Consider the following 25,973-nt stretch of genomic DNA (forward strand, 5'->3'; position numbering starts at 1 on the left):
ATTTGGCAGGACTTTCGATGTGGGGACAGCGCGAGTCTCGCGTCTTTTGGAAGTAGTGCCAGTCGTGAAAATGACTGGCGTGCGGTCTGGCACTGATGCAAGGGAGGGGCCGATCCCAGGGTGTCTATCAACGGGGAAAAAAACGGGAGTTCCGGAATAACTCGGGGAAAACTCAGAGAATTTGTGCTTCTTCCAAAGAGAATTGGCCGTAACAGACTGGCTTGTCGAAACTCGGAAGGAACAACAATCTCTGGTCCCCCAGTGAATTGTCTTTGACGCTGTGTCGTCGGCTGGAGGAGTTGTCAGTAGGGGTGTGTGAATACATGAATATCCCAATACGAGTAGAATGGTACCCCCGAGAATAATTTGATTCGTGAATGAAATAGCTACTGTTTGATTTTCCGAATAGTCAAGTAGATTCTCCGAATGCGCTTGGCTCTGCGACAGCGAGGGACGTCAGCGCATACTACCGCACTGACGCTGCACCATCTGCTCATTTTCCACGTACTTGGCAAGCTTCATCCAAATGGCGCTTTCGACGAGCGCGCCTTGTAGGCCGTGAATTTTCTCACGCAGCATGGAGGAACTTGTGATTGCGTAGATAAAATTTTTCCTCTATGCTGTCGACTCTGGCTGCCATTTTGAATTCCGCAAGCAGATGTTTACACGTTAGGCAAGTGAAGCTTCCGGCAAAGCAACTGCTGCCGCTTTTGTGGCGCTTTCGAAAGTGTCTCCATTAATTTAAAAACTACTCGCTTTTTAAATGCAGTTGACGTATGCTTATTGTATTTTTTTTTTTGTTTACGCCAGGACACAATAGTCTTACTACTCCTTCTTTTGCTACTACTCCTTACAAGCCACCCCTCCACTGCCTCACGGTGTTCTCTAATCGTGGTACCGTAGCAAGCCGCCTTTACATAGAGTAGCACAGGCTCGTGCACGGCGATTGTAATGCGAGCCTTTTTCCCGCAACGTATCGTCCACACCTCACAATCGCCATGTACTTTTGAAGAAGGGCCTTATCGTGGTCGATGATGGGCTTGTGCCGTGTTTTCGCATGCTTACTCTCAATGCCGGCAAAGTGCTCGCTTAGCAGTTTAGATCTGGTTCATACCGGCTATTACAGTGGACATCAATTCTAGTAGTCATTCTTCAAATGCGTATCGTGCCCGCTCGAGACTCCTGAGGCGTCGCGTCATAGCAGCTCAGCGACTGGACGGCTGGGAATGAGAGTTTAAAATTTTGTTCCTTGAGCCGGAAAGAGAAAGTCGTGACTCCCGAACGTGCGAAGTAGCTTCTGTTTATGTACAAACATCTGCGAAAAATCGAAGTCCGTAAAAAAATATTTGATATTCGATTCGATATTCGGCTTCTTTCCTAATTCCACTGGATATTCGATTTGAGAGCTACCATTCGGTATTTGCGCACCCCTAGTTGCCAGTGTGCAGCTGGCGAAAAGTGTGCTTCAAATGGTGCTCTTGAAGCTTGAAGCAGGAGAAAAGAAAGAGCTCATACATTGAGGAATCGACAGGAAAGGAAACGTGCCTCTTTGAAGGAGCCTGAGCTCAAAAAACAAAGTGTAGGCTGTTGCCCAGGTGCAGCTCTCCCCATCCAAACCAGAGACAGAGAGAGAGAAAACTTTATTCTTTAAACAGCCCTAGTCTGGGCCGTCATGCCAGTCTCTCCATTGGGAGACGGCTGGTCCGTAGAACTCCCAGAGGTCCGCACTAACACGGAGGAAGTGGGCCGCCAAAAGTTCTTGCGTCGATTTCACATCTACGCCAGGACCCGGATTCAACCAGTCCTCCCAGAAAACTTTTTGAAGCAGAGCACTGAGGCGCTGCATTGCGCATGAGCTGAGAACATGGCAGTACGGCTTTACCATTCTTTTTATATTTCATTCCCTGTGAAGTGTACTGTTCCATTTTGTTTTGAAGAAAATAAGTTACTCATTACCATTCAAACTATATTATGTCGTTTTTTTTATGATGAGTGACAGCATTTGGCCACACGGTGTCAGTCCATCTTGACCTTAAACAAAACTCGGGGAATTTAGCAAAAGTACGCGGGGAAAACCTAGAAAATTGACGGAATTTGAAAGTTAAAACTTGGTCGACACCCTGGATCTCGAAGCCCAAGCACCGCAAGGGGAAGTGGCAATACACCAAGTGAGCAGTGTGGGCCCTTCCCTTGCTCAGCCCCATGTTTCTTTGCAGGCCACCTGGGATACCCCTCTCTTCTCAGGCACTCTTGTAGGCGGCCAGGGAGGCAGTGTGGTCGAGGTGCCATGGCAAGGACGAGGATCAGGGTGTCGTTCAGATGGGTGCCGAGCGTGTTCTTAGCGCAAGCTGGCTAATATTGCTGCTGATGAAGATGAAGATGATGATGTCGCTGCAACCCTACTGCCTGTTGGCACATGGTCCTAATGTTCACCCAGCACACATGAATTAACAGTGAGCTCAGAAGTGTGATGACTGAGAAGTCTTTTTTACGAGCGATTTCTACCTTATAACATTTGATGAAGCAGTTGCCAGAGGCCTCCTCGGTAAGCGGGAAAAACACTTTTGATGTGTGGCTGGCCCCATTGGAAATGCGTCTGTGTCAGAAACGGTGGTTGCTTTGCATCTCCAGTACTCTGCCCTTGGAGGTAGCAACGTGTGCAGTGTGGGGTTACATGGTGCAGCACCAGTGTGCACCGAGAGGGGAACAGTGTAACTCTCCCCTGCAGTCGCACAGCACTGCACTACGCCAGCAGCCGCGGGTCGTCGGCATGCGTGATGGTGCTGCTGGAAGTGCGGGCGGATCCCAACCTGACCGACACACAGGTAGGTCTCGCAGCACTCGGCACAAAACTGTTCCAGGCCGCCTCTTTGATGGGCCACGCTTGCATGGTGGCGCACTACAGTGCACAGCACGCTCGTCGATACAACAGCGAGTTGGACTTGAAGTAGATACCTCTGAAAACTTCCTACTGTGCAAAAATGCTTGGGACAAATGGCTTCCGAAAGCCGCGGTAGTTTCCTGCAAACGCCTCTCGGTTGAGGCAAGGTAAGGCTGGAAATACGAAAGCTGTGTAATAGAGAAGTACATAGAAACTGCTTCGGCCATCATAGCCTATGTAGCTTCACACGGCGCAGTTGAGCACAGCACGAGGTGTAGGTTTGGGCGAGTTGGTGATTTGCATTAACCGTCGGCTGCGCAAAAGATACAAAGACCACAGAAAGTTGCACAATACGATGCCCATCTTGCAGCTGACAGCTAGTTGCGAGGTGCACGCCGTGCCATGTATGGTGCCTCCTCTCCTTTTTGTGCATTGCAGTTTCAGCACTGGCTCTATCCTGGACGGCGACAGGGCTCGCCCTGGCTTCGTGACTGTAGATGTCAAACGAGTAATATTGGCGCTCAGTGGTGCCGTCTCAGGGGCTGGCACACGTATTGCCTGCTGCACTCTGGCTGGGCCTTGTTGCAGTTTACTGCCCCATTTCCAGCCAGCGATTCCACAGCCACCCCTGTATGTTTTGTGGCAGGTTGGTCTGTGTGCCCATGCAGCTTCGCCGCGTGCTTTGCGAGCTGCTGCATGAAGCCACAGGGCCCATCCCTGCCTCTGGTAAGAGAGGGGAGAAGGCTGGTGTCGCAGGCCTGTGCCCCTCCTGCCAATCTGAAATGTGTGCCTTTCTAAGCAAAGCTTGCGAAAGCAGTGGCTTGCACTGTGCATGCAAGGTGGCTGCCTTCAGATGCCATCCTTTGACAACTGGGGACAAGATTCAGTTCAGTTTGGTTGAACGAGGAGTTCATCGGGGCTCAAATCAGGCTCTGAAAAGGAAGGCAAAAAAACTACATATGGTTGATTCCTCTGTCGTAGGAATCTGTAAAACACGAAAGTGAAATGTGCAGCGAAATCTGCAGCTGAATATGATTTGCAGGTCGGCTGCTCTGGTGGGTGTGCTTGGCGAGCGACGTCCTGCTGGCGGGTCGCTTCAGCAAAGGTGTAAAGGTGTACTGGCGTCATTTCCGTGACGGATATGACGTCAGTGAAATCTTGGTGTATCCCGGCACTTTCCGGTATCCCGGCACTTTCGTGTTAAAATATAAAACCAGAAAACGAACAACCCTAAATATGACGTACTCTTTATTACTAGAGGTTGCTTCCCCGCAAGAAGACCCCGTGTTCAGGGGTGCACCCTTTATAGGCCGCTTGCTTCGTTGTACTGGCGTCACTTCCATGACGGATATGACGTCAGTGAAATCTTAGTGAATCCCGGAATAAAACACTTTCGTGTTAAAAAAGAGTCCGGCCATTTCGAGGCACTACCCGCCGCGGTGGCTCAGTGGCTAGGGCGTTGCGCTGCTGAGCACGAGGTCACGGGTTCGATTCCCGACCGCGGCGGCCGCTTTTCTGATGGAGGCGAAAAGCAAAAACGACCGTGTGTACGAGATTTCGGCGCACGTTAAAGATCCCCAGGTGGTCAAAATTAAACCGGAGCCCTCCACTACGGCGCGCCTCATCGCCTGCGTTGCGTCGGCGCGTTAAACCCTACAATCAATCAATCAAATCATTTCGAGGCACTGTGATTACCACTCGTTCATGCCGTAGTGAGGTGTGCGTAGTAGCCCTGCCCACAAGGAGAGCCTGGGTTAGATTGCAGTGTGGATGAATTTCATTCCCCATTTATAACGGATATAAGGGTGGCACTGGGGAGAGAGGTGCACAGACCGAGCCGTTTGTGGTTCCCAGGGACTTGAACTTGACTTGAGCACCGCTGGAGGGCCTCAGTGCGGCCGGTGTCACTGCAGGGCCGGACGGCGATGCACTGGGCCGCTCGGTGCGGCAGCCTGTCCGTGTGCCAGCTGCTGTGCAGGCACGGGGCCCTGCTGTCCGTGCCTGACCTCAGCCAGCGCAGGTCAGTCAGTGGTGGGTAGCGGCCTCCTCGGCCCTGGCTGGGGGCCACGCAATATCCCGCCCCGGGGTAATTGGCACACAAGCCCAGCACTTAGGGTTGCCACCTTTCCCCGAAAAAAAAACAAACAAAACTGGCCCTTCTTGGGGGAGGGTGGGGGGCGCGTGGTGTATTGAATGCTTGACGTTGAAAAAAAGGTGCCATGTTTTTGACATGCGGTGCCATTATTGTAGCGTTTTCTTAGAGAGAAATCAACATAGCGTTTGCACTGAAAGTGATTGGGAGCTTTGTTATTGGTCTGAATGTGCTTCACAGAGAAGTAACCGCAGTTGCTGACAGCGGCGGCAACACTTCTTTGTTTTGTTCCTCCCTGAGGTCCCCCTCCAACTCAGGCAGCGCACTCGCCCGTGTATTTTCTCTGCTCGCGTGTCGTTGCGCAGCTTGTCGACGCATATTTATCGTCTTAGTTGTTGAATTGACACTTGTAAAATGCCGAAATGGACATAATCACGGCACAAGGGCCAAGAAACCGGCCAATGACGGCCGGTTTTAAGTATGGACCAGCAACCAGTCCGCTGTTAAAAAAAACGGTCAGGCCGGTCCAAAACCGGGCAGGTGGCGGCAACCCTACCGGCACTTCCAGGGCAACGCGGAACATTAATTAAAAGTGTTGACATGCCATGCTCTAAATTGACCTAGAGGATACCAAAGCAGCCTTGTCTAAAAAAAGAATGCACAGAATAGAGCTGGCAGAACACTTTGCCAAACAAAAAATCGCGTGCCCAGGAAGAAATGTTGACAGTGTAAAGTTAGGAAAATTGGTGCTGCTCAGGCGAAAAAAACAATTGGAGGCCCAAATGGACCTGCCGAAAACACAATCCTCCAATTGTTTTTTCTCGCCTGGGTGGGGGGACTTATGCCTGTCACAAAGAGAGAAAAGACTAACACAGGAGGAGAATGGGGACAGCACAGGTGCTCTCCCAACCAACGAAGTTTTGTGAGCAATGAACGGTAAATTTGTTGGAACCCAAAAACACACGCTTCTGCATACCACATTGTTATGCGCAATTTACTACTGGGATGTGTGCAGAAGCATGTGTTGTTGGGTTCCAACAAATTTATTGTTCAATGATCTGGTTTATAATGTTCAGTTAATGTCTGGCATCTGTCCCGTCAACAATCCTCTCCCACGTTCGTCTTCTTTTCTTGCACGTGGAAGCATGCATGAGTCATCCTATTAGCCCCTGTTCAAAGCGTGTGATCTTTTTGTTGTGGACGCAAGGCAGTGTGAACATTAAAGGGTGGGTGGCTGGTGGCAGCAGCATCATCTCCAGCTACTGCACGCAATTGGTTGGCCCCAATAATTAAGTGTGTTGCGCGCAGCGTCTTTGGTGAGGGGGAACATTTTTTACTGTGGCCTGAGGCATGCAGCCCCCAAAAGTGGCCGGCATCGCTTTGCACAGCCTGCATTGCATTCTTCCCGGTGCGATGGGGAGGGCATGGACACTTGGGGGAGGGCCACCGGTTCGTTATAGGCTGCTTGGTCACATAGGATCATTTGTCATAGGACATTTCACATTTTGTCACTTAGGAAAATTCGTCACAGGAACGGTGAAACAAAATTTGCTGTGTGTTTTTAGACTTTAGATGAGGCATCACTCAGTATCGTTTGTACAAGACGTAAGCGGTGATAAGGCATCACTCACTATCATTTGTACATGTTGGGTAATGTTTGCTGAGTGAGAAAGTGTAATTATAACCAATTTACACACGTTCTCACAATCCTTTTTAGCAATGTGGAGTTTACTTTTGTGCTATATCTTTCGATACTCATGTAACACATCTCTTCTTTTGTGAGGAGGAGTAAGATAAAAAAGAGAGACCATATTAGACCAAAAATATAATTTCAACCATCCCCTCCAAAAAAGCAAAAAGGCGAACCGAGGAACTGCGAAAGGGTCAACCTGGTACAAATTATCAGGGTTAAAGGCACTAACAACTCCCCCCTCCCTTCTCGACATCCGCCCAAAGTGAAACTTCCAGACGAAATTTTCAAGAACAAGAAGGTCGGTGCTGCCACTTTCCCTGTCACGGGGCCACTTGGAGCCAGATGTCTTTTTGACCAGTTTTCCCATGAAGCGTTGGCTTTGACGAGTGGGCTTGTTGCCATGGAGGGTGCCCAAGCCGGCCGAAACACTGAAAAGGCGGGCGCGGGTTCTTCTTTGTGGCCCGTTTTCCAAGAATTTCATTAGGCTACGTCCCTGCCTCACTTTTCTGCCTAGGGTTGTTGAACTCGTATCTATATTCTTGATCAACCCAGGTCACCCTACTTGTCCACTCTGGCTTGCATTCTTTGCTGAACTTTCTCAGATGTAAGGCTGGAAAGAGAAAAAAAAGAAACCGTGCCTCACCTCTCTTTTGAGTCAAACTATCCTACCTACTTCGCTGAGACCCACGTAAAAAAAAACACGTGGACATTCGTTTTGTGCACCTATGACGAACTTTCCCATGTGTCGAACCGGCCTATGACAAATGATGCTATGTGACGAAACGGCCTATTACGAACCGGCCTATGACGAAATGCCATGCGACGAATGGGCTGCGACGAAGGGGTGATAAAACAAAACATAAAAAAGTAATAAAGTGATAGGGGAGCAAGACAAGATGTATAAATCGGAGAAAAGGCACTGTAACAAAAATTGGCTAAACATTGACTAATGTACTCGGCTCAAGTGGAGCGATCGGAGTAGGGGACGTATTTCTCAGTTTCGCCTGGAGGGATGGGTTGGTGTGTCTTTGCGGGGTTGTTTGGCCGCCTCCAGGAAAGAGAGCCTCGTGTGTGCTGCAGGGCGACTGCTTTGGACGAGGCGTGCAGCAGCGGCAGTGGGGAGCTGAGCGCGTGGCTGCGTGCTGCGGGGGCCCTGTGTGCGGAGGACGTGCGCCAAGCAGCTGCCCTGGCCATCCAGGTACAACAGTTCCCGATTTCCCTCGGTGCTTCTTTGCAACGGTGCACTTGCGGAAAAGGGGTACGCTGCACAAAGAGGTTGTTAAAGGCAGGGCGCTAACGAGAACCACAGCCAGTGTTGTCAACACACCATCTTGGGGGGGGGGGGGGGGGGGGGGGGGGGGGGGAGGAGCAGCAGGACAGATAGTAGTTGATTAGAGAATCTTTTGTGTGACAGTAGAGAGACTGTTGCACACTAGACTAAGTTGTTGCAACTGGCTGCGTTGTCACTGCAAGGAGGGGTCAGAACCGCATCTTGTTGATTTTGCGTTGTTATACGCTAACGCTTACCGTGCTGTCTGTTGAACCAAATGCGAAGCATCTGTTTGATCTGTTTGCACTATCTGGCTGCATGACCACCCAAAATTTTGCACAACTACCCAGAGTTCACCCAGAGCTCACCGTAGGTAGGTACTCACCTTCGAGGCAGAAACTTGGAGGCTCACTAACAGGGTTCAACTTAAAAGGGTACTGACACAAAATTTTGAAGGTGAGATAACTTCGGAGATAAATTGGTGTGAACAAACATCCATCATCTGCAAAATATCAGTGGCAAATACAGCCTAGAACATATTTAAAATTGATTTTAAAGTGTGCGAAACGCAACCGAGCAGCCAGCAGACGACCTCGCGCAATCGACATCCCCTGGATATTTTATAAATAAACAACATTCAAACACGTCACGAGTTTGTGTTGGCCACTTCCGCACTGCCGGCGTTTTCCGCCGGCTCGCCGCTCCAATCGGAGGTCGGAGCTTCTGCCCTCGAGAACGAACGACCCGATTGTTGGCGGCGGAGGCGCCGTGATTGCGTCGCCTCATCGGGCAGCTGGCCGCAACCTAAGTTCTACAGTGAGTCCAGGCACTTTATTTTTGTTACTTTTATTACATTGGACGCGAAAACGCGCTGGGGACACGAAAAGCGCACTGAGCGAGCCCTCGGTCGCTGTGCAGGCGGCGGCCACGGCCGTGAAGTGATGCAGGCCGGCGCAGGTAGCTTGAGCAATAGCTTGTTACCGCAGCACGAAATTGGACCTAAGTCCCGTACATGGCAGCTTATATGAGAAAGGAGGTAATGATGCGATGGCGGGTTGCATTAAAAATTGTCATCTGCACCGCTTAAGAGAGCGGCAATCGAATATCCGCCGCAGTGCTAAGCCAAACACATCTGTAGGCGGACCTGTAGTCAGACCGGCCGGCTGCTCCCAGCGCGCGTCTTATCACCCACTGTCTCGAGCGTCACGCGTCGTTCTGTAGCTGCGGCAGCAATGTGCACTTGCAGCGCCTGTGTTACGTCCACGGCCGCTTTTTAATTAAGCGGCTCACGAGATCAGTACGTGGGGGAATTTGCAGAAACTGCCGGCGACGCGGATTCGATAGTGCTACGGCAGCTCTGCTCTGTGATATCCCTTCGACGGTCACGTGGTCAGCTTTGTTCACACAAAATCCATCGTTTCGCGGCACCCGCTGAAACCGAAACTGCGACTGGCCGCATCGAAAATGCCTCTAATTAAACAACCGTCGCACGCAGAAGCAAATGAGGTTTCCACACGTGACAAGTAGGTCACTAGCTACTTATTGCAACCACAAAAAAAACAAGATGCGAAATTTTTTGTGTCAGTGCCCCTTTAAATTGAGGACGACTCAGCGAGCAATGGAACGGAATATGATAGGTGTAACATTAAGGGACAAGAAGAGAGTGGAGTGGGTCAGGGAACAAACGCGTGTTAAGGACATATTAGCGGAAATTAAGAAGAAATGGACGTGGGCAGGGCATGTAATGCGAAGGCCAGATAACCGTTGGTCATTAAGGGTAACAGAGTGGATCCCTAGAGAAAGCAAGCATGGCAGGGGGCGGCAGAAAGTTGGGTGGGAAGGTGAGATCAATAAGTTTGCGGGGATAAATTGGTCGCAGGTAGCACAGGACCGGAATAATTGTAGATTAATGGGAGAGGCCTTTGCCCTGCAGTAGGCATAGATAGGCTGGTGATGATGATGATTATGGTGATGATGATGATGATCCAAAGCAGTGCAACCAAACACCTTCTTGTATTGAATGCAAAATGTGCACAGCGTAACACCACGGTGTACGAATATTTAGGTTTTAACACTGCGTCAAGCGGCGTGACCAGATCTTCTCTTGGGCACGGACAGAGGGCACCGCACCACGGGGCCTGTCTACCTAGTCGCCAAGTTGGGGTGGCCAGGACGGGAGTGTTGTGGGACCATTTTTTAGGAGCAGTGCACCGTCTATCACTCGCGCATCTGGCCGCACGCATGCGCGGCGGCTGGTTTCGGTATCGTCCTCCGGCCGCTTACTGCTTTTTGCGCCCACGAAACTGATGTCTATCTGATTTAGATTCACTCAAAAGGTGCCGGCTTGTTACTCTCTTATTTTTATTAGAATTTTTCTTGTGTCACTCATGAATAAACCACATGTATGTAACAACACAAACAATTTTTTTGTCACTTCATGGTCACCCTAAAAAAATTACGATAATTTTTTCTCAAAATAGGTTCATCCGAAGAATTTAAATCAGCAATAAAAAAATTGACCCTGGGGGGTCACATTTGATGAAAAAATTCGACCCTCAAAGGGTTAATGAACAGGAACAATCTGAAATATCCCTTTTCGATCCTTATTCAAATCCAATCCTTAAGTGTGACTGTGCTAATGTTTTAAACCAAACCTTTGGCTGGCACTATGTTTTATGATGTTTCGGGCTCACCATATCCTGATTATAACTGTTTCTTAAATTTTCCAATGGATGCGGTAATGATTGACTACACAAGTATTGTCGCCATCATTGAACAGCTTAAACTATCGTCATCTTGTGGCCCTGACAATATTAACACAAAGGTTCTCAAGAACACTACAATATATAGCTCTATCGTAGTATCCAAAATCTTTGAACAATCGCTCTTGCACGGGATTTTACCAGAAGTCTGGAAAGTTGGTAAGGTGTTTCCACTTCATGAGGGCGGAGACCAGCACTCACCATCCAATTATCGCCCAATATCATTAACTAGCGTTTGCTGTAAAATCATGGAACATGTCATATATTCTCAGCTAGTCAATTTTCTTGAGTCTTCATCTTTCTTTTCCCCCTCGCAACACGGGTTTAGAAAATTATATTCCTGTGAAACACAACTACTAATGCTAACTGATGATGTTCATTCTGTTCTTTCTCGTGGTTCTGAAGTAGACTGTGTGTACTTGTATTTTTGTAAGGCATTTGATAAAGTTCCGCACAACTTGCTTCTTGTAAAATTAAGTAGACTTAACATTGACCCGAATGTGCTTATGTGGATTAAATCTTTCTTAACCGATCGCTCACAATTTGTGCATGCCAATGGCTATAACTCTTCTTCAATTCCAGTAACTTCCGGAGTACCTCAAGGATCATTCCTTGGTCCCTTACTCTTTCTGATTTATATTAATGATTTTCCAAGCAACTTAACCTCCACTGTAAAACTTTTTGCCAATGTTTGTGTCATTTACCGAGAGATTAGAAATGCTAATGACACCGTGTTACTCCAAGAAGATCTGGACGTGATTTCGGACTGGTTCTCCAAATGGAACATGACACTAAACACTAACAAATGCAAACTAATGCACTTCTCACATTGTAAAATTACTGACCACTCTTCCTACACCCTTAATGACACGCTATTAGAAACACTAACATCTTACAAATACTTGGGTGTCTTACTCGCTTCCGATCTTTCTTGGAACAGTCACGTCAGCCGCGTAAGCGTCAATGCTAACCGCATGCTAGGGTGTATTCAAAGGAATTTTTACTATATGACGCCACCTTCTGTATTCGCAGTAAACTTCAATATGCCGTTCTGATACGGGACCCCCGAACTAAAGCACTGACAAAATGCTATTGAGGCTGTTTAGAATCGCGGAGCTCGAGTTATTCTCCCTAGGTACGATCGCACACATTTATTAAGCAGACTTTATCATTGATACCCCTAGAGCTACGGAGAAAAATTTCACGCTTAAGCTTGTTTTTCAAAATATATCGCATGAATTCATATCTAAGAAATGCATTGTTCACCCCGGCAACCTACGTTTCATTGCGCATGGATCATCGCCACGAAGTGGGCACGCCTTTTTTTCGTAGTGCTTCTATCATCTTTCATTCCAAAGAAGTCATCAGAGTGGAACCACCTTCCAGCAGCAGTCGTTGATACTAACAATTTAGAAAAGTTCAAAAAGCGGCTGCGCGCGCACTTTGGAGTACAGGCTGCTCATTAGTTGCCTGCTTTGCACTGTTGTCATCGTGTACATCTTTTTAGTTTTTTGTATGGTTGAAGTGCCTGATTGTTACGTTGCTTGTAATCAAAAGTTGTTCCCTTTTTTCCTGTCCTTGTATGGTATTGGATAATACCGCCATCTTTTTTGCATTTAATTCGTCTGTAAAGAAACTTGTTAAACATTGTTCTCTGCTAAAAATGTACGCTGTACCACTCCCCTCTCCAATGCCCTTTTGGGCTATGAGGGTACATGAAATAAATAAATAAACAAAAAGAAAACTGCATTTGCATGGGAACTGGCGGCTGTTTGTAGCATACCTCTGTCTTGTGGGTCTGTGCACGTGGCCCAGGTTGGAACGCAACAGCCTCCAAAACGACACACATGGGCATCTTTCCGCACGTTGTGGTGCATGCAGGTGCGTCCTGTGCTTCAGTGACATGCATGCAGTCCCACACAGGGAGCAGGCTACCCACGAGATGGCGCAAGTGTTCAGGTGACCGCTAAAAAGCGCATGGGCTCACGGGTACATCGTCTGCTCCCACAACTTCCGGTTCGAGATCTCGCCTGGCCTCCTGCACGCCGGCGGCTTTCGCGTGCGTGTGTGCGTGTTGTTTATTTGTCACAGGGTGCTTACCTTTCAGAGGAGTCCCTAGTAGGATTCATTGTTGCTATTCATTGAATGTGCGATGCATGAGCGTTTTTTTCTTTGGTGGAAACAGATAAACAACGAGCACACGTGCGCATGAAAGCCGCCGGCCTATGGGAGGCCAGGAGAACTCTCGAACCGGAAGTGGCTAGGCTCCGCGGGAGCAGACAATGTACCCATGAGCCTTTGCGCTTTTTACCGGTCAACTGTTGTCACGTTAGCCAGGTCTCATTCAGGTTGCCAGGCAAGGACGCGAATTTGCCTTCCAGCGCCACTTGATGAGCTCTGCACTCGTGTTACTTGTTTTCTTTTTTTTTTCCGATGCTTGTGAGAAACTGCTCTCTGTGTGGATTTGTCGTGTTTTTCACACCTGCAGATGTGTTGTTTTTTCATCTAGTAGAATTCAGTTGCTAGTCAGCGCGCGTCCTGTGTCCTTTTTTCTTTGTCTTTGGCCCGAACGCTGTTAAATTAAGCACAATGTCATATGAAGCAGTGGAATGGTTTTGGACTCTTACATTGGAAACTTTTGTGCGATCAAGCCCCGCTTGAGCCACTCAGAATGTGGATGATTTTCTGTTTCTCTTGGAGAGCCACCTGGGTGGTGTGGTGACTGTGTCACCCGAGGGTTAAAGTGCACGGAGGCTCTATTCCTTATGTAGGCACAACACAAACGCTCTCCTGTGTGGGCAAGATTTTTGCTGCACCCAAAAGAGCCCTAGGTGAGAAAAAATTAACCCACAGTCATCCGCTATAGCCCAGCTGTATCTCTGGAGCCGTAAACCTTAATCTGAACAGTAGAGTTTCTTCGCGAAGGGCCTAGTGCTGTACAGTGACAATTGGATACTGTAACTGCACTGTCGTTAAATGCTGTGCAGAAAGAAGACCGCGTCGCAGTTAGCAGTGCCTGTGCACAAAGTAGGTTGTGACGAGCTCCAACCTTTTTCTCCCCATGCCTTTTTGTGTTGTGCAGAGGAGGTTCCGAGCATGGCTGAGGAGGAGGAGGTTGGCTGCCAACAAGACCTCCACTTCAGCTGGCAGTGAGTGGAGGGCAACTGTCCCCTGGGTGGGCAGCACCTCTTGCCGTGTCTCTTAATCACCTCTTTGTTGATGGAAGCAGGCCAACTAAAACTTTGCCGCAGGACGTGATCTGAAAAACCTATTAATGCGTAGCATTCTTTACAGAGTACCCTACAGCTAGGACCGTGTGACGCGTATTTTCACAAACATGCAGGTCTCGCGAAAGCTCCAACTGTAATTGTTAGAATAACGTAAATGGAGAAATCTGGTCGAACGAGATTTTGAACAACTAAAAAATAACAAAAATGTAAAAAAAATACGGAAAATGTCAAAACGTATACCGCGTGACATTTCCACAATAATGCAGATTTCGCTGAAGTTCCACCTGTAATCATTATAATTGTCTAAATGGAGGTGATTAGTCGAACGACATTTTCAAAATCTAAAAAATAAAAAAAATATAAAATAATTACGGGAAATGGCGAACTGTGTAACACCCTGCATATCCACAATAATGCAGATTTTGCGAAAGTTCTAATTGTAATCGTTAGAATAACGTAAATGGAGATAATTGTTCGAACAAAATTTACAAAAGCTAAAAAATAACAAAAACATAAAAAGATTACAGAAAATGTCAAAACAAATACCGCCAGGCATTTCCACAATAATGCAGATTTCGCTAAAGTTCCACCTGTAATCATTATAATAGCAAGAGTGGAGATAATTGGTCGAACAAAATTAAAAAAAAAAACTAAAAAAAGAAAAATATTAAAAAACTTTCGAAAAATGGCGAACCGTGTAACACTCAGCATATCCACAATAATGCAGATTTCGCGAAAGTTCGAAGTGTAATCGTTAGAATAACGGAAATGGACATGATTGGTTGATACAAGAAATATTGAAAAACTAAAAAATAACAAAAATGTAAAAAAATTACGGAAAATGTCAAAATGTATACCGCATGGCATTCCCACAATAACGGAGATTTCGCGAAGGTTTCAAATGTAATCCTTATAGCAACATAAATTGAGATAATTGGTCATACAAAATTTTGAACAACTAAAAAAGAAGAATATTAAAGATTACGGAAAATGGAAAAAATGTGTAACGCATGGCATTTTCGCAATATTGAAGATAATTGGTCGGACAGGATTTAGAAAACAAAAACAAAATATGGCTGGAAAAAACACACACTCAAGACAGGCGGCATAAGAATGCTAAGCATTAGTATAAAATTCTCTGAATTTGTGCTGAATTTTTTACATGTCTCATATAGTTTGCCCACTTGTTAATTAATGTAGAAAATGTGGGCGTGCAATCCTGAGGTTGCAAAACCACACTGAGAAAACGCTGAAGTGTCTTTGAACCCTGTGAAACCAGCTGGTGGGGGTTCCCAATGTGTTACGTTAAAGGAGATGTACGAGATATAGCACTCGAGGCTCTGCAAGGTCTGGAATCGTGTCGGAGATCGTTTCCAGTTCGAAATTGTGCACTCGACAAGGCTGTCCACATGAATCTGGTGAACTGACGACTGTTGGCTCTAGGACAATACTTTTATCCGAAATGTGTGACTCAGACATTAAAACACACCTGCAAGGGCACTGTCATTCCTAGCCGCTGTCATTCGTAGAAATGCTTGGACCTGATTTCGAGAGGGGCACAGCCAGTGAAGCTCGTTCAATCTGGAGAGCATCTCTGGAAATTTAGTTGGAACTCATTGGGTTGGTATAGACAGAATCAGTTTTGTGTTTGATGCAAGGTCAGGATTTCTTGAGGTGCTCGTGTTTGGACATGGGGCCATGTGGGGTGTTGTCATACAGGCACAATGCAAAAAACACGTGTGAAAATGCACTTGTTGGATTGAACTTAATTTGCCCCCAACTTTGTACTTTAGCCTGGGTTTAATATTATTGTGTTATGATTTACTTATACTTTAGCCTGCTTTCATGGCTGGTGAAGTGTGGCTTCTTTCATACTCACTAATTTATCTGTAAAGGTGTTCTGTGGAATGGAATATGGCTCTCAGGCATTGCCTAATGTACTTGTATTTCAAACTGACTGCACCAATTCTGGCAAAAGCATTGGTCTTAATGAAGAGGTGGGTCATACATTTCCGCAGTTGAACATTCCGTACAGGTCAACCCCTGATGAAATTGCGTAACTTATGTGAGGTGTGGTGGTTTTATACCCGCGCCCACTGGTTTTAACGTAGTGGCTAGCAAAAATGGGTACTCTCGCAACTCTCAATCATTTTCAATTTTAGCACAAAAAGTGCACAGTGAGGATAATAGCGAATTGAGGAATGAGGAGCCCTTTTATTGCTCTTTGGGCCCAGGCATCAGCTGTGGGCAGGTTTTGAATTGTGGTAGTTTGTTGTCTCTTCTGTTGGCACTTGCCCATGTTTAGTTCAGTATCCTCCTCCACAGTTGCTGTCTTGTGCAGTGCTAGTGGTATTAGTGCGTCCGGCGCGCAATGCTCTGTGAGGAACTCTGTGCAATGTGCCGCAGTGACTGTGTACGAATAAGTGCAAGGGCTGTCCAAGCACTCCGCTGGACACAGAGGACAAAGGTGCAGCACTGGGCTGTATTCGCGGCTTTCAGAGTTGAGCGTGGGATATGAGTGTAGCATTCAATCGCAGTAGTACAAAATGAGCTAAAAGAGAAGAGCATTGGAGTAGGGATTATAGTCATCGATGGCCGCAGTCGAACACTACTGAGACATTTTTGGGGCATAATAGCCACTTTGCTAGCGGCATTCTTAAATTACACGTGTTCCAGGTTTCTTCTGAGAAAGTTGCATGTACATCTCGTGAGTGCTTTGGTGCACTACATGACTATGGCAGCAAAAGTTTGTGGCATATTAGCTTCCTTTTTTTGTCTATAGTACCCCTGGCACCCGTGTTGTGACACACTTTTCCCACCTGGACTGTGGTGTATGGAGGAAGGCCCCATTGCACACATTTCCGTCTGTAGAGAGCTTGCTTCGTTTGTAAGGCTGCACTGCGCACGTGGAATGCAAAAAGGGGTCAGGAGGAGTTACAGTGCCTACGCGACTGCCAAAGTTTTATTTCTTCATAGCTTTGCCAGCTGTGATCGTGAACGTAGTTAAAGCACTGTGTTATGGCCCAGGCCTCTTGGAGGAGCAGACCACGGGGAGGACGGAAGCGGCGGCAGCGGTCATCCAGTCGGCCTGGCACAGGTCAGTGGCTGGTGGCCTCTTGCACGGCTGCTGTGTTGTTCTTTTTGTAAACGATGGCATGTGCAAGTGGCTGGTGATTAGTGAAGAAGTATCGTGGAGGGGCCACCCTGAGTGAGCAGTGCCACGAAGGGCCTGTGCTCTGCAGGGGTGCCTGCACTCGTGGGCATTGGGGGCTCTGCGACAGCATGCCCGGGCGTGGCCGGGGAAAACGGAAGCATGGTGGCTGGGCCAGCACTGCGCTTGTTTAGGACCTCCACAAGCGCTCAGCTGCGGCAACTCAACCACTGTGGTCACCACTTCCTACAGACAGTACCCTCGTACTGTCCCACCGGGGGGGCAAATCAACCAGTCGCCTTTTCGTGTCTTCACGCTCACTTTCCCGTATTCTTTTCTGCCACCTCTTTTCTTCGTCATTTCCCACTTGCTTAGGGGGCGAAGGTTAACGGCGCGTAAGGAATTAACGTTTTCTAGTACTTAAACAGGGTTATAGCAGGTGTCTATGGCTAGTGTTGGTCTAAGGTGTTTTTGTATTCGGCTCGACAGAAGGTGGCCATTTTGGCCACAGCACATATTTCACTTGTTATAGCAAGAACATGCTCTTTGCGTGATCGACTTCCAAAACTGGAGCAAGACAAACCAGCCCAGCAGTTTCTCACTTGAAAAAAAGCCAGAAACATGTCCCAAGTTTCACAGAATGCATTGTGACATGGAAAGCACTTAAATGAGATGCCCGTCACCATTTCTTGTAGCCAAATTCTTAATGATCGACAGTCTAAGCGGCTAGAAATCTACAAGTTAGGAAGTGGCAACCTCCTCTTGGAAGTCAAAGGTGCGGACAGTGCACCAGACTGACCAAAAGAGCCACCATCATTGACAACCCTGCGAGCGTAACACCGTATGGGTGGGTTCATGAACATGGCCAGATGTGTGATCTGTGATGAAGATTGCGTGAACCTGTCTAAGCAAGATGTTGTTGAAGGGTTCGATGGTCAGAACATTCTTAATGTTCAATAAACCTAGATTAGGGCTGGAAGCGCTGCTTCATTTGCTCCACACTGCTTCAATCCGCTTTTGCTGCTCCATCCTGCTCCAAAAGGCAGAATTGCACCGAAACTGCTCCAAAGCGGCACCGCAAGATGCGAGGCAACTGTATGGTGGCGTTCAATGCCAGCCGCATTGAGCACGGAGCAGTCAGGGGTTGATTCGTTCAGCTTTCATTCACGGCGCTCCAGTGAACGCCCTCAGTGATGCTTGGAGCTTGGAGTTACTCATCACAATTTCCCGGTCTCCAAAAGGCGGCTCGGTTTCACGGAACTTGGGAGGGACCTTGGGGTGCGGGTGTTGCGCGAACTTTCGCCTACAATGCAACAGCGTGCTGCGCCGTGACACGTGTCGGCACCAGCCGTCATTGCAACGTTTCCACTTAGTGTCAAATGTAAAAATAAAAGTAGTTTTACTCTTCAGTCGGACCATCGCCTTATCGCGAGTGTGCTTGCCATTCTAAAGGTTATATACCACCCTGCTGTGTTGATCAGGTTGAAACAACAGGCCCTGGCACAAGTGAGAGGGGAGATTCTGTTAAGCTAGCAACTACGGCAAGCAATGAGCTCCGTAGGTGTGTCTTGCCCAACGTCGCATGTTTCTTGCGCAGGAAGAGGGCGGGGGTTACGGGTGGAAGGCATGTCCTCTCCCCCCCCACCCTTCTCCCTCCTGGAAAAAGAACAAGTCGATGAACACTGCTATGTTCGTTATTTGGATAAACACGATGCAGTTCCGCAGTACCTTTTCTTAATTAGGCGGTCAATAATGTAAGGGTCAATAATGTGAATAATATGCTAGGATGGTTTTTTTTTTTCATTGTTTTCTGCTGGTGAACATTTAATTTTTTTTGCTTTCTCTGGAATCTAGTCAGGTTTAGTTCAGGTTATCTGTAGTTTCCTCTTAGTTTCCTTTCCTCTTAATTTCTTCCACTCTCAGCTTCTTTTTTTATTGGTCTGCTCGATATTGATTTAATGCCGAATGACAGCCATTTAAATTTTTGCTTTTTTTTTTGTGTGTGTTTACCGGAAATGAAAAGTTGCAAATAAATGACGTTTGGCTTTGGAACTCTGCACCCAAACAAACCTAAACTGCTCCGAAATTCGGGTTTGATGCTCCAAAGCTGCTCCAAAATCACCCTTTTACTGCTCCAAAGCTGCTCCAAACAGCATTATTTCCGCTCCCTGAGCTGCTAGATCCAAAGCGGTGCAAGGAAATACCAACCAAGCACATACAATAAAACCTCGTTACAAGAGATACCCAAGGAAACCAAAAAACGTGTCTCTTGTAAGCAAGGTTTCTCGTATGCAATGTTGCTAACATGGCGAACATAGGAAAGCCAACCAAACTGCTTTCATTCAAATGTCTCTTATAACCAAGTGTCTCTTGTAACAGTGTCTCTTGTAATGATGTTTTACTGTAATTGTTATGTCAACGTAGTATGTGTGCTTCCATATACAGTCTACGCTGGTTACAGCGTGTCCAGTTACAATGGTCTTCCGGTTACGACAGACCATTTCTGTTGGTTTGTTTGGTCCCCATGCATTTTAAGTGGAGTGCACTCTGCTCATAACGGACCCGGCTAAAGCAGACTAAATTTTAGGAGGAGAGGGAATGCTTATAGCGTACTTCCGTGGTGATATGCGTTTTCTTTGTTTAGTTTGGCAAGGATACTGTTATGTCTGCAACATTGTTAGCAGCCGGGTCGTTGGTGCAGCCAAGCCAAGCCAGTGCCACTGGCCCAGCGGCATGAGCAGCAGGGTAGCTGATTTCACTGTCGGGTAAACTAAGCATGATTAACGCTGTCGAACATGATGAAATACAGGCCGACATCGCCAGAAGTACAGGCCTATCTAAGCAAACGGTCTGCTCGACTGTCAAGAACAAGGCCGCTGCCGACAAACGAGACTTTGGTGAGATTGAACAACAGCGCTTTTGAGTGCGCAATGTGGCGCACTCAGGGTCGAGTCTGCCCTCATCACAGTTTTTTTTTTATGTAATAAAGAACTCGGGTTCAGTGAAGCTTGGCATTTATTAATCCCACGCATGCATCGTTCTCGTTCCGTGCGGTGAAAAAGGTAAGAAATGCCTCAAGTAGGAGGTTGGCTCCATTCCATTGCGTGCATTCTGCCGGTGGCTGTACACAGTCCAATTGGTAGAACTTTCGACGTTTACAGCTGCCGATCAGATTCTTTTGTATCAGCTGTTTTAATGACCAGGCTATAATTATCAAAAATGTAGAAGCTGCCTTCGGGGACTGTCAGGCAGCTAGCTATCCAAATTGTTTGATGACCGGTTTCAGGTAGATCTGCCTCGTCACCAAGGGTTTTAAAAGAGCCTAGCTAATTCTGCTGACCACGGCTGATAGCGGGTTATAGCGGGTTAGTAATTGCTCCTAGTTATATTCTTGCTTTATTTGCTCAGCTTATCGTGCAGCTTCGGAAACAGGGTTTTTAGGTTATTCTTTCCCCTGCGTGAAGGCTGTGCAGAGGTGCTGCAGGCACTTAGAAAGAACGTGTCTGTAGCATGTATGTGCAGTGCTGCTCAAAGTTCGCACTTTTGCGCTCATATACCCCACCCCCCACCCCCGTTCAGATACTGCGTACTTCAGATACAGCGGGTGTTTTTTTTCTGGTTTAAGTGGGTTCGTTGTAACGGGCGTAGACTGTACTCCAAAGCTTTACCAGTGCTATAACTGTCAGAGATTTGGCTTTGGCTTGCCAGCCTGTATAGGAAGCCTCCGACCACGCATGTGGCAGCAGTGAAACTCCACTCCACCGTGTAACTACACAGGAGAGCGCGCTGTGTACACTTACTCATGCACCCAGTGGAGAAAAGAAAAAAGAGTTCATTGCTCAGAAAATCAGAGAGAGCATGTACTATGTCTTGGGAAGCGCCCCAAAGACTCTTGCACGTACATGCTTTGTTGACGCGGTGCCGCGTGGGGTGGCGTATTCCATGTGCTGCCTAGGTGCCTGTGGCTATGACCACCACATGTGCTTCAAAGGAAGCGTTAGAGGTTGCCCCAGCACCCCTTGGCGCTCACATTTGGCCCGTGGCCGGCACCACGTTACCTGCACCGGTTAAAGGAGTACTGACACCAATTTTTGGCGTTAATATTACTACACAGTTCGCTTTCTTTGCACAACAGAATACCCTGGCTGAAATATGAGCGGCCTGCGACGTGAAGAACACTCTTTAATTGGATGTCATCTATCGCGTCGACGGAACAGCACACAGAGCGGTACTCAGCAAATGGACATCAGCGTGACATCATCCCGTGGTAGCCAAAAGTGACGCGGACGCCACTTGTCAAAAACTCGTGACGTCACTTCACGCGTGCAGCCCCGCGAGCGGCAACTGGGCGCCGGCGCGTTCACAAACGGGTGCACGTAGCCGAGCTACAGGCACAACCGCTGCCCAGAAAGGCACTGCTGGTAAAAATAAAGTTCCGCACATGGGAAAGGAAGCGATAATATAGCCCGGAATCGCAATAGAAGTCGCCCTGATCACGTTTTTTGAAAGCGGTCATGGAATTTCCGCCGCAATGGGGGGCCTAGCAATTTCAGGTAGCTCAGCCGTTCAGCTCCGGCGGCGGCGTGGTCGAAACAATGCCCCCACCGGCCCTCCCTAGTGTTTTGACGTCCGCACAAAGCGGTGAGGTCATGCCGGGATTCTGTCAGATGTGCCTTTCGGGCTGAAAGTGCAGGAACTTGAAACAAACGATTTTCAGGCCGAACAATGAATTAATTATTGCGCGCTGAAGTATTTAAAGTGCTGTTTTGGGTTCGCCAGACCATTAAGCATCGATAAAAGCAATAGAAACGGAACACAAAATTTTCGTGTCAGTACTCCTTTAGGAGGCGTGCTTCTTCAAACGTCCAGTCTAGCTCTGCTGGTGAGGTTTCACAAGAGACCGTGGTTGCAGTGGCAAGCACTTCAGAGTGTGGGGCGCTGGCAGGCCAGGGCACTGTTCGTTGCTTTACCAAATTCAGGCCCCCAAGATCATGGCTCCTGGCAAGGTGTCCGGAACCCAGGAGGTTGACAGCACAGCGAAAGTGCAATACTAGCAGGCCAATCAGGCTCACTTAAATACAAAGTCAGCAATACAAAAAAAATCTGCCGTACTACTAGTAAGATCACAATTGCATGGTAGCTCCGCTGTAACTGCGAGGCCTGTTGGAAAATCTAGGCGGTATCTACAAATGGCCCTCACAATAGCAAGCAAACATCTCCAGGGAACACATTTAAAGCTGAACCGTACGGGCTTCTTCGAGAACTGCGCTGTAGATAGAAAACACGGATGGTTGCGAGCAAGCATGCATGTGCTCTTCTAGGGGCGTAGCAATTGTTGGTCAGAAGTCCCCATTGCGTGCTTGACAAGTAAACCACAAAACTTACACAAAGGACAAGCGTGGACAATAGAAACAAGTGCTCCAGCGTGGTTCCAAACATTATTTGATGAGCTTCCAGAGCCTTATCTCTTACTTGTTGGTGTTAGTAATCCCAGTGATGTGATAGCTGCGCCAATTGCTCCTAACTGCGCCGAGAGGTAAATCCTGCTACATCCTGCTACATCGACTCTGATTTCAAGCAATCTGCGCCACTCCTGCGCCGAAGCTTCGTTTTGACGGGCCTCCTCGATGTGGCGTGCTCGTTACGCCATGAGCGTTGAAGAGGAGGGAATCTTGGAGTGTTTTCTGCTCGCGAAAACGCGCCGCGCACGCCACAGGCGCGCTGACGCTGCCGCGGAACACCCGCATGCTGCGCGTGGCGCGGCCGGAGGCGGCAACATGGCGGCGGCTTCGGCGGCGAAGTAATGTGGGGATCTCGAGGGACTGCGTCTAACAGCACTCTAAAATGCTGCTCAAGGCACAGACGAAGTTGCTTGTGCGGTAAAGGAGCTTATAATGGGGGCGAAAACGGTACTATAAGCCATAATCCACTCCACTAGTGAAAACGCCCATGCAATATCTTCCGGGTAGTAAGCCTAAACTAGCCTAAACCACCTAAACATCTCTGTCTGAGCCAACTGGCTGTCTCAAGCGCTTCGAAACTTCCCCCATGAGGTGCGCGCCTCCGAATTGGGGCAAGTCGGCAAGCTCCTCCCCCTGTCGGGCGCGTCGCGCGTCAGTTTCTGGCAGAGGTAGAAGGTGCCGCGGGCGCAATATCGTCGATGTGGGTGTGAAAATATCGCGCTCGCAATGCCGACGCGCACGAATCGCGTGTAAAAACGCGCCATGTGGTTCACGCTTAACTATCTGCTTTGCAATAAAGCTTGGTGAGTTAGCACAGGACTGGGATAATTGGAGATTAATGGGAGAGGCTTTTGCCCTGCAGTGGGTGTAGATAGTCTGATGATGGTGATGATGATGATGAAAGCTTGGCAGGAATTCACGGGACTAACTCCAAGGGGTCGAGATGGAGAGGGCATTGCAAGGGTAGCTAGCGGGACAAGGGAAAGGGACAAAAGTTCAAGATGGCTTAATTTGGGACCGGCCGTAAGCCGGTTCATTGAACAGTTTTGAGCTTCGAAGAAAGTGATCTCGCCTGACTCAACATGTTCAGGAGGAACGCTACAGGAGGGCTTCAGGAAAGCATTTTATGATAAAGCTTTTTTTGCAGAGCTGCTCTTTGTAAAGAATGTGGTCGCCGTTTTCATTGATTTTTTTGTCTTTGCTTCAAATAATTTAGCCGTTGGTCCACCTACTCAATGATCATCATAGGTGGCCCTCTTTCACAAGCTGGGTTGGTGCTTCGTGAAGACAGTCTTACCGCTCAAAAAAAAAAGCCAGAGAGTTGCCGTGTTTGCAAACCTAGTCCCCTGCAAATTGGAAAGCGAGTGTAGAAGTCGGAGAGGACATGTAGCATGCGATTTCGTCTTGGGAACCCGGAGAGAAACAGACATTTAGGCTGGACGCTAGAAACTTTTACATAAAATGCACTCTACATTTTGTCGCGTGTCACTGTGTCCCGTTCATTGTGGTTTTACGAAACGTTCTGTAGCTTACCGATTGGAAAGCTACCCAGATAGTCATTTTTTAAATAAAACTTCAAGTTCTTTCATGATCTGTTAGCTCATGCAGTGAATGCGTGTACACACTCACACAAACTCTTTCGCTGCTTGTCTTGAGGCATTTCATAGTCACTGGTAAAAGACATCTGTGCGGCAGAAACTCGTCTGCACCGACGGCATTTTACTTGTTTAAACATTTCTGTGTGCCCAGGATGCTGCTTTGAGGCTCCTATCGGTTGTTTTGCTTCCATTCTAGCAATATTTCTCAAATGTTAATGCTCGTTCTGGCTGCTCCAAAAGCCGATTTTGCTGCTCCAATACTTTTGGCGGCTCCAAAAGCTGCTCCGAAATTACTCGACCCAATCACATCACTGTAATCCTCACCACCTGCTCTGGGGGTCTGCATTCTGTAATGTTTGTAGACGACTCGTTTATATATTTCTGTCATTGTCAGAAGAAAACCTGCACGTTGAACAAAAAAGGCCCAGTACTGCAACATACTAATATACATGCCAGGGATAAGTCTGGCTATTGCTTCTCTATTCCTGTTGGAAATAATTGATTGAAAGGTGATTACAAATTGTACAAAAGTGTAAGCGTCCCAGTCAGCTTTAATTTTTTAGGCTATAAGCAATACAACACTCCAACCCTACAAAAATTCAATTCGTTGCCATGAACTGAGAAAGGTTTGTAACTCTAGGGTGAGTTCCAATATTGTGCTTCCATTCTTGTTTCAGTTCCATTGCGCGCTGCTTTAGTTATGTAAAGTGTTCTCCTGTGGTACTTCAAAGGCTGGGTCACTTGTAGGTGTGAGCTTGATTTGTTGCGCTGTAAATGTTGCAGTTAGCATTTCCAGGCCCTGGTTGCTCTGTTTGTGTGGCAGTGCTTGATGTAACTTTCTATTCTCTGCCTATTGCCTGACACTTTGTATAGGTGGTTTTCGTTGAAAGGTTTAGCTGTCAGTTCCTTTGCTTGGCAACACTGGAAACGGCCGCAGACATGGCCGATGCGCCACGGACATGGCGCGGCTTGCGCCACTGTGCCTGCACGCTGAAGAAAAAAAACACCGGCGTGCGTCGTCTGCTCCATTTAACCTGATTCTCAATGGTGGTGTCAACAGAGTTGTTATTAATAGCACTGACATTGGACTCGAGGCAATACTTTGTGTTTGGTGAGGTAGAGTTTGTTAACGTGCAACACAGTCACTGCTTAGCACGGACAAGTACCGCCATCTCATGGAGCCCGACGTAATGAGTGCCACTCGCACGGTTGCCTGCATGCGCGGCTTGCCAGTGAATACAAGCAATTCTCTGAGAGGATAATGCACCTGCCTTCGCGTATTATCCTCTCTGTGCTTGTGAAGCTCTGTGAGTGTCACCTGCATTTGGGGCATGGCCTCGAAGGCTGGTGGGGGGTGGTACTGTGCTGCACTGTTGGGGGTGCTGCTTGTGTGGTGGGCTGGGATAGGCAGGCAGTCGGGCAAGGCAGCAGTTGTGCTGCCCAGCTGCCCTGTGTTCTGCTTGTGTGTCGACTCGGCTGCAAGGCGGCCAGATTTAGTTGCTTTTGGGATCTTGATCTGCTCCTGCACGTGATGACTCCTCAGGATGACTTCTCTCTTGTGTCCTAGCATTGATCACAAATGCGAATGTTGTTGGTGGATTCTGATGCAGGTTTGGCTCATGTGTAGACCTGTCACCTGTCCCCTTGTAGACGTTTGGTGCAGACTGTGGAAGTGCTGTGGGAAGTCTTGAGGTTGTTGGGTGCGCGGCGCTGCATAAATTGCACTATGGGCAACATTCCTGGTTTTCTGCCAGGTCCTGCCTGTTGCACTGTGACCAGATGCCGACCTCCCGAATTTGAGCCTACATCCGCTCTGTGTCTGACCTGGTTACGG

General features: G+C 47.8%; 1 protein-coding gene across 3 annotated transcripts in view; it reads left to right on the plus strand.

Moving 5' to 3' along the window:
* The window catches only part of LOC144179539 (uncharacterized), an 80,775-nt gene that overhangs the window by 50,166 nt on the left and 4,636 nt on the right, over positions 1 to 25,973 (plus strand). For 2 of the 3 annotated variants that reach the window (XM_077707929.1, XM_077707931.1), the window contains 5 exons: positions 2,729 to 2,825; positions 4,795 to 4,901; positions 7,747 to 7,864; positions 13,781 to 13,847; positions 16,956 to 17,025. In XM_077707929.1, coding sequence (XP_077564055.1) covers positions 2,729 to 2,825; positions 4,795 to 4,901; positions 7,747 to 7,864; positions 13,781 to 13,847; positions 16,956 to 17,025 — 459 coding nt within the window. The remainder of the gene's footprint in view (positions 1 to 2,728; positions 2,826 to 4,794; positions 4,902 to 7,746; positions 7,865 to 13,780; positions 13,848 to 16,955; positions 17,026 to 25,973) is intronic. The other variant, XM_077707930.1, reaches the window with a different exon arrangement.

The sequence above is a fragment of the Haemaphysalis longicornis genome, unplaced genomic scaffold (genome assembly GCF_048455015.1).
Source record: "Haemaphysalis longicornis isolate Haplotype H1 unplaced genomic scaffold, Haemaphysalis longicornis Haplotype H1 scaffold_4, whole genome shotgun sequence".
In the NCBI taxonomy this organism is placed as follows: domain Eukaryota; kingdom Metazoa; phylum Arthropoda; class Arachnida; order Ixodida; family Ixodidae; genus Haemaphysalis; species Haemaphysalis longicornis.